General features: G+C 34.9%; 2 protein-coding genes across 2 annotated transcripts; one reads left to right on the forward strand and one right to left on the reverse strand.

Moving 5' to 3' along the window:
* The first annotated feature begins 408 nt into the window (after positions 1 to 408).
* LOC127082157 (uncharacterized) lies at positions 409 to 1,829 on the forward strand. The gene is made up of 3 exons (XM_051022382.1): positions 409 to 464; positions 731 to 1,105; positions 1,813 to 1,829. Exons 1-3 carry the CDS (start codon positions 455 to 457, stop codon positions 1,827 to 1,829), a joined length of 402 nt encoding a protein of 133 aa, XP_050878339.1. The 5' UTR covers positions 409 to 454.
* Positions 1,830 to 3,237: 1,408 nt separating this feature from the next.
* On the reverse strand, positions 3,238 to 4,622 carry LOC127082158 (protein MAIN-LIKE 1-like). Its single transcript, XM_051022383.1, has 5 exons — positions 4,301 to 4,622; positions 4,104 to 4,204; positions 3,912 to 3,977; positions 3,769 to 3,839; positions 3,238 to 3,245 (listed from the first exon to the last, which is right to left on the reverse strand). The coding sequence occupies exons 1-5, from the start codon at positions 4,496 to 4,498 to the stop codon at positions 3,238 to 3,240; spliced, it is 444 nt and encodes a 147-aa protein (XP_050878340.1). The 5' UTR covers positions 4,499 to 4,622.
* Positions 4,623 to 8,768: the final 4,146 nt, after the last annotated feature.

Below are 8,768 nucleotides of genomic sequence, written 5' to 3' on the forward strand. Positions count from 1 at the left end.
CATAGCATACACCTCTCACGTTCATTAGAACCTTCATCATCTGATTTTTCGGCTTATAAGGTTTTAGGCTTGATATTCTCACTTTTAGATTTAATAAAAATAAAATTTAACTTTTTCTAGGATTCATCATCGCATAGTTCAATCTCATGACTCCAAAAAAAGCTGGTGAAATCTTCAATAACTAATATATTTAAGTCTTTTTCTTCTTGAATGGTATTCATCTTTGGTATTTATTTCTTAGCAAGTCTTCAGAGAGTTATCTTCACATGATCAATAATAATGTAGGAAAATTTTACCTTGTACCCCTACAGTTAGCCCCATACCCCTACAAAATTTTAAAAATTCCCATTCTACCCTTAATTGGTTTTAACCAATTTACCATTTCATTTTTACCATTCAGTTGAAAATTTCAGAAATTACACTTTCACACCCCTCGCATCGGAGCTCCTGCAAAATGACTTCCGGTATGTATTTTTCCCAAACCGGAAGACTTAAAGAATGACTTCCGGAACACACAAAAAAGCAAACCGGAACACTTCATGAAAGAGTTTCGGTTCAATTAAAAAAAATTTACAAAACCGGAACACTTCTTGAAAGAGTTCCGGTGAACAAATTTTACATACCGGAACTCTTTGGAAAAGTGTTCCGGTATGTATTATATGTGTTCCGGAAGTCTTTCAAGAAGTCTTCCGGTTCGCTATTTTTTTTTTATTTTTTTTTTATTTTGCAGGAATGGAAAATCTTCCCCAAATATGTGTAGATACTACTGATGCGTTTATGACGACGGAAAGATTTGGTACACGAGAAGAGGTTATCAGATGGATTAAAGAGGTTGGAATCAACAATAAAGTAACTGTTATTATCAGTCGTTCAGATACTGAAACGGGGAAGAGAGGGAGAAGTAACAAAATAATATTTGGTTGTGATAAAGGTGGGAAACACAAGATTAGTGATAGTGGTATCCAAAGTGCGTCGAAGAAATGTGGATGTCCATTTAAAATCAGGTCGACTCCGGCGAAAGATGGATCTGGTTGGAAGATTGATGTAAAATGTGGGTTACATAATCATGGTTTACCGGATAGATTAGAATGTCATTCGTTTATTGGTAGGTTGACCACAGATGAGAAGCAACATGTCGCTGATTTGGCAAAGAGACATGTAGCACCTAGACACATATTGCTTTCCTTGCAAGACAATTATCCTGAGAATGTCACTCGGATTACGCAAGTATACAAGCATAAGAGTGTGATACAAAAAGAGATAAGAGGTCCTAGGAGTGAGATACAACATTTGTTTAAGCTTATTGAGGATGCAGGATATGTGTATTGGAGTAGAAAAAAGGATGACTCGGAAGTGGTGAGAGAGATATTTTAGGCACATCCTGATTCAGTTAAGTTGTTGAATATATTTCCGATTGTGTTAGTTATGGATAACACCTACAAGACAAACAAATATAGAGAACCTTTGTTTGAAATTGTTGGCATGACATCGACCGAGTTGACTTTTGCTGTTGGATTTGCGTATATAGAGTCTGAGCAAACAGAGAATTTTTGCTGGGTATTGGAGAAATTAAAAGAGTTGTTTGTGAAGAAAGACATGTGTCCACAAGTGATTTTGACAGATAGAGATCTTGCTTTGATGAAAGCAATTGAAGTTGTGTTTCCCAGCTCGATTAATTTGCTATGTAGATTTCACATTAACAAAAATGTTGGTGCCAAATGCAAACAACGTGTGGTGAATGACCTGCAAAAGACGATAGACACATTATGGATGGAAGTTGTCTGGGCTAGTGATGAGGTTGAGTATGGTCAGCGATTGTATCAACTTGAGCAAGCATGTGTTAATTATAGTGGATTTATTAATTATGTGAAAGACACATGGTTAACTCCACATATGCATAGATTTGTTGGAGCATGGATTAATCGAGTGCTACATTTGGGTAACACAACGACTAATCGGTACGTCTTATAATTTTGTATGTGTTATTTTTATATCTGATATTATTTCTATGTATTTTTTATGTGTTATTTTCAATATTTTTAGGGTTGAATCTGCTCATTGGAAGTTAAAGCAGATGTTAGGAAACAGTATAGGTGACATGGTCAAATGTTGGGAAGCAATGAATAACAACTTGAGGTTACAACTGGGAAACATTAGAGCTTCTTTTCAAAAGAGTTTTTACGAAGTTGAGCACGCGCACGTAAGTCCCTTTTATGGTTATTTGCGTGGTTCCGTATCTCGAGCTACTTTGAGACGTATTGCTGAAGAGTTATTGAGAGTTGATTATGTTGGAACTAACAGGCAAATATGTGGTTGTACTCTTAGAACATCTTATGGGTTACCTTGTGCTTGTGAGTTAGGAAGATACAGACTAGGTGGTATACCGATACCCATTGATGATGTTCATGTTCATTGGAGGAAACTAACTATGGAAGTTGAGTTAGAGGTAGGTGAAGACGATGGATCAGAGGTGGATATGACTTATGCAATGGATGAGTTGTGGAGACGATTTAGGTCATTAGATGTTATTGGGAAAAGGGCATTAAAGAGTAGGGTATGTGAACTAGCATACCCAATAATGACAACATTGTGTCCACCGCCTGAGAAAATAAAAACCAAAGGAGGAGTGAAGAAGAAAGGGAAAAAACCAGCAGATTATGATGTTTATAGGGACCCTTCGTATCATGAGTATGTTGATAAGGCATCTCAATCTTCACAAAGGAAATCTCAATCTTCACAAAGGCAATCTCAACCATCACAGACTTCGAAGAAGATCAAATTATCAAAGAAGCAACCACAATTCATTCTTCAATTTCCTAATCATATTAGGTCATACATTGAAGATGTAGTTAATGTTGAATCAGATGGTAATTGTGGATTTAGAGTCATTGCATCATTGCATGGATATGGTGAGGATGGTTGGCCAATGGTTCGTAGAGAGTTGGGGTTGGAATTAATAGACAAGGATAGATCAACTTTGTATGACAAGTTATTTTCTAATCGGTTGTCAGTAGTGAGAGAATCTTTGATGATAGAATCCTTTGGTTCACAGCCACCTGAAAAATGGATGAGTCTACCAGATATGGGTTACTTGATAGCGAAACGCTATAATGTTGTACTTGTCTGTTTAGGCAATCTGTGCATGACTTTCTTTCCGATGACAAGTTCACATTCACCAAATGTCTCTATTTATTGCATTGGTTTTGTTAACCGCAATCATTGGGTTCAGGTACGTATTTATATGCCTAAATACAAACATTATTTCAGTTAATATTTTATGTTATATGACTTAATCTTTTAATTATTTTACTTTATCAGGTTAACATGAAAGAGGGGTTTCCATTGCCACCGGTCACATTAGATTGGAAGAAATTTCGTTCTCATATAGCATCTACTTGGATGTTAGGATTTGCAGGACGTATGCAACATTGGCAATTACTTACACTTGTATTAGCATGATTATGTACTCAAAACATAAATATGTAATCAAAACATGAATTTTATATTAATGTCTATTATATTCAAAGCTTAATACATAAAATCAATGTGAACGAGAAATATGCAAAGCTTCAAATAAATCAGAAAACTGTGGATCTTCCTCTTCGGCATTAACCTGTCTCAGATAGCGATGAATCAATGTAGATACACGAGCCCAATCAGGATCAGATGGCCCGACGTCATATACAGGAACTGGTACCTCTCTAGGAGCGTCACGATGGGGAGGGACCAACCGTGGATGGGAAACACAATAATACCACTCCAGATAACCGTCTACTGCATCAGATGGAGTGGTGGCCACGGTAGATGAACCGATCACAGCGATAACACTCTGATGGTAACTGATCCAATCAACATCAATATCCGTCGCCATCATACAATCCAGAGGTGGGGATGGAACATACTGCCTATACCCGAACTGACGTAAACATCTATCAGGGAAGTATGGGACAACTGTTTCACCCCACTTCAAACAGCCCCTGTAAAGACATATCTCATCAAATACACACTATGCTCTATGATCCTCAAATGGTCGCCATATGACGTCGGCAGGTGTCAGCTCGTCCAAAATAGGTCGTAAATCATCGACCTTCAGGACTCCCTACCTATACGACCATCTCATCGCTCGGGGAAGACCACAGTTATCAGTAGGTTTCCAATTCTCCCCTCTTTTTCCAACAGTTGGAAAGTACTCGTGAATCCAACACTATTACAAAATACAAACATAATAAATAAAACAAATTAATTTAACATATTTTATAAAATGAATCCAACACTTAATTAACATAATTAAATTATATACCTGTAGGAGAGTAGGATATCCACCGAGCTGTTTGCAACTGTACATGGACGCATCTCCAAGATATCGGTAAAGGGTAACTAGTGCAGCTGCTCCCCAACTATATCCTGAACATCCATCCAAGTCCCTAAACAGGAGGAGGTATCGTGTCTCTACAAGTGTAAAGGTCTTATCAGCAAATATGGTGGAACCCACCAACATCAATAGATATGCTCTAGTCGCATATGCCCAGCTGGAAGCAGCTCTATGATGTACGAATAAATCATATAACCACTCCAACTTGTAATACGACCCCCTACAGCTACGAACATGTGACTGTGCCTGACCCTGTGACACTCCTAGGTAGTCAACAACAAGTTCAACAGCTAGCTCTTCAGTCACATCCTGAGGACTCCAGAAGATACCCCTGATGGGCAAGCGAAGTAGACATGCGACATCATCTAAAGTAATGTTCATTTCACCAAACGGCATGTGAAATGAAGATGTCTCTAGATGCCATCTTTCCACAAATGCAGAGACAAGATTTGTGTCTATCTTGTTCAGACTCGTTCTCTGCAGTGAAGATAAACCGGATCTAGATACCCAACTCTCCATTTGTGGTGGAAGAGCCAATGGAACCCTAGAAGTCAACTTCAGTCCATGTCCGGCAACCTTCAACTCTTTCTTTGGACCTCTTTCCAAAAAACAATTAAAACACATATTAGAAAACAAATTATAAAATATTCAACTATTATTCATTTTCAAATATAGCCCGTTTACTTACCTCACCGAACCATATATGTGGAGCAACATGATGCTCGTACTTCACCAAAAGAGACGTATCGTACGACCCTCCTGGATATCCAGCCGGCTCAGTTGCAGCTGCAGATGAAGATGCACCCCGGTCTAACGTGCGGACTGGAATCTGGCCATCTGCACCTCGTCTTCGAACCACAGCAAAAAAAAATATTTAAAAAAATAATTAAAATTAAAAAAAAAAAAAAATTACGTACCGGAACACTTCAAAGAAGAGTTCCGGTTAGTAAAAAACAAAAAAAGTCTTCCGGAACACTTTCTTAAAGAGTTCCGGTATACATCATCCAAACCGGAAGTCTTTAAGAAAGACTTCCGGTATACAAGTATACAAACCGGAAGACTTTCTAAAAGACTTCCGGTTCAGTGCCCCTTAAAGGCAACAAACCGGAACTCTTTAGAGAAGTGTTCCGGTATACAATTAATGAACTGGAAGACTTACTCTGAGTGTTCCGGTTTACAATGCAAAAGAGCTAAATATTTGTCTTCTCCGGAAGTCTTCAACGAAAATGGTAAAAAAAAATTGAAATGGAAAATATACCCTATTTATATGAGGGCATTTTGGTCAAAGAAATTTAAATGTAGGGGTGTAGGTACAATTGTAGAGGTACAGGGTAAAATTTTCATAATGTAACTGTAATCCAAAACATTGAGTCCAAATATCAATGTTTTGAATCTAGAAAAATATAGATTCCACGTATTCATCATCTTTCATTTTGAACATTTCAAAAGCCTAAATCTTTCATTTTGAACATTTCAAAAGCCTAATTAAGAAATTTTCCTTAAACTATTTAACTTTTTTTTTGGGTTATCTTCGTAGTTAAGACATATCGAATCATGAACCATAGATTTCGTTGATTCTTTAAGTAAGTTGTTTTTCTTTTTAATCCATTATTTCTACACTTATTTAATCATTTCACGTTATTATTTACTTTTTACAATTTCTCGTTTATGGAAGGCTAAATATATTTATGAAAAATCAATGACCTCCTATATTCATAAAAAAAGGATAAATGTGACATCTCTATGAGTTTATTCCTTTCTTAAAAAAAAGATGTAACTGTGACGCACTAATGTACCTAAGAGACAATTTAGTAGTAATGTTTTAATTACAAGAAAGCTTTCTTAAAACTCCCTAAGTGTCAAAAATAATTTTATAGCAATTACAAAGCATGAAGTGTTGTTACATGCAACTCAAGGAGATAAACTATGGCTGAAATTCTAAAAACTGTTTTTGCTTTCCTCATCTTGTTTTTCCTAGTTCTGGTGGCAACCATCCATAGTAAGTCCATTTTCACACATTTTTATCACTTTAAGATCTTTTATCATTTTCTAGTAATATTCATTGATTCTTTTTAATATATTTAGGTTTTTGTCCATGCGAAACTAATGAGGATTGTGCATGTGAAGTATGTCCTGATCATAACAAAAACGCATCATGTATTTGGAAAGGATGTTACTGCCGTCAGGAATATTTTGTATATGCTTAAGTTAAAGATCAATCTAAATTTCTTGTACTGAATTTTCCGTTTCTTAGTATTTTGGCCATACCTTGAAACCAAATACATTCGATTTTTAACATTCATATCTATACTTCTTATGAGGATATCAAAACTTGATTCTAAACAGAGATTTAAAAAATAAGAAAGAAGATTTGAATTGGACTTTTAAAATGTTAAATTTTAGTTTATCAAAAATAATTTAATTTATGTATTTATCAGTCTTTAATGGGTAGATCATTAGATATATTTGACTTCTTTCATTATATAGGTTGCATTTGTTTCAAGTTATATAATATTTTTCCTTGGAATCCTATTTTTTGGATTATTATTTTTAGGAATAATATTTCTATATAAGTGTTTGATCAAAAATTAAACTTTTCATAAATTTTTATAATATTTATTTAATTTTAAAATTATAAAAAAAAATGTGAGTAGCAGTGGAAAGTTATAGTTAGTTAGATTATATTCTCATGAAAAGGTTAGATTCCTTCCTTTTAAGTATGAGAACAAAATTATGTATAAAAATATTTCTTGGAATAATAAATACTCCAAAATAATTTTTAAAAATTTCAAACAAACGTGAGATTATTGTTTTTTCGATATAAGATTTCTTGGAATACAAATTCAATTATTGAAACAAACGCACTCATATAATAAGGTCATGCCCACAAATGATTGTCATGTGTGTTAGATGAAATTCATTATACAAGTTCATTTAGATTTCATTTGAATTTGTATTTGTGTTTAATTTGAGTTTCATTTCAGTTGCACTTAGTGCAGTAGGACTTGGTTAGTATAAAACCAATAGTTAGTTACAGATTGCAACAGTTCTTCCATTAGAGAACAGTTAGTTAGAAAATTTCTCTATCTCTCTCTTCTCATTCTTCATCTTCATCTTTTCCAATTCTTGTGCATTATTAATGGAGGTTCATTGTTGAACTCCAACAATTGGAAGTTATAAGACCCCAATTTTGACCCTAAGATCCCTCATGATATCCCATCATATGCATTTGCATTGGGATCACACCTTGGCATCCTCTTTACCCCTCATTCATTGAGTTTGTATTATGAGAGATCATCAAACATCATGTGATTGTATCATACTTTGTATTCTATCATTTTACTAACCAAAATACCAAAAATATGCCTTTGTATTTGTCTAACTCTTTTGTAGGTAAGGCACATGCTCACCTTTGATCTATCAAGTTCATATCTAGGTTTAAGACCCTCATTGTTAAGAGCTCAATCAAGAATGATCTAAAATGGATCTAGGCATCATATATGGATCATCATGATCTCCACATGTTATTTTGATCAAGAAATCATCAAGAGTTTGGAGGTGGTTTGCCTTGGAAACCCTAATTCATCTGGGTATCTTGTGTAACTTCTTCAACAAGCTTCTTTAATAATTGATCAAATAATTCAAGGGATACTTCAAATTTCATCATCTTATGCATATATGATCTTCCATGAGTCCCAAAAGTCAAGAGAATTGCAAGTTAGCAATTTGGTTCATGGTGGTTGACCAGAGGAATTTATCTGATCAAAATCGGGGTTCCCTAGACCCTATATCCTACGATTTTTGTCATATGAAAATGATTCCAAGAGAAACGTTACTCTAAATGACATTCCAAACAACTCTCATGTTGAGGTATAGAGCTAGTTTTTCTTGGAAAGTCATTTTTTATGGTGAAAGATTATAGGTCATTTTGTCTAAACCCTAATTTTGAGGTCAACTTCCCAAGATCATAACTTGCTCGATTTTTATGAGATGAAATATTTCCAAGTTTCACAATCAAATTCAAGATGTCTACTAAAACTTTGAATTTTGGAGGAAGATCTAATTCAACTTTTATGAGCATGTGATATGAGGATACAATATAGGTCATTTTGGACCAATACCATTGAACAAGTGATTTTCCTCAACTTCAAAAATGCATAACTCCTTCATATCCAATCCAAATGAGGTCAAATATGTTACCATTTTGAAGGACTTTAAGAGAGCTACAACTTTGATGAAGGAACATTTCTCATTTGGAGCTCACATAAAAAGTTAGCCAAGGTGGAATAAGTGAACATATGGCTTGACACTTAGAATTTTTTTTGATATGTTTAATTTTCCAAACTTCCACCTCAAAATTCATCATGATACAAGCTTCAAATGAAAAAGTGTCCAA

The sequence above is a fragment of the Lathyrus oleraceus genome, chromosome 5, assembly GCF_024323335.1.
Source record: "Lathyrus oleraceus cultivar Zhongwan6 chromosome 5, CAAS_Psat_ZW6_1.0, whole genome shotgun sequence".
Lineage (NCBI taxonomy): Eukaryota > Viridiplantae > Streptophyta > Magnoliopsida > Fabales > Fabaceae > Lathyrus > Lathyrus oleraceus.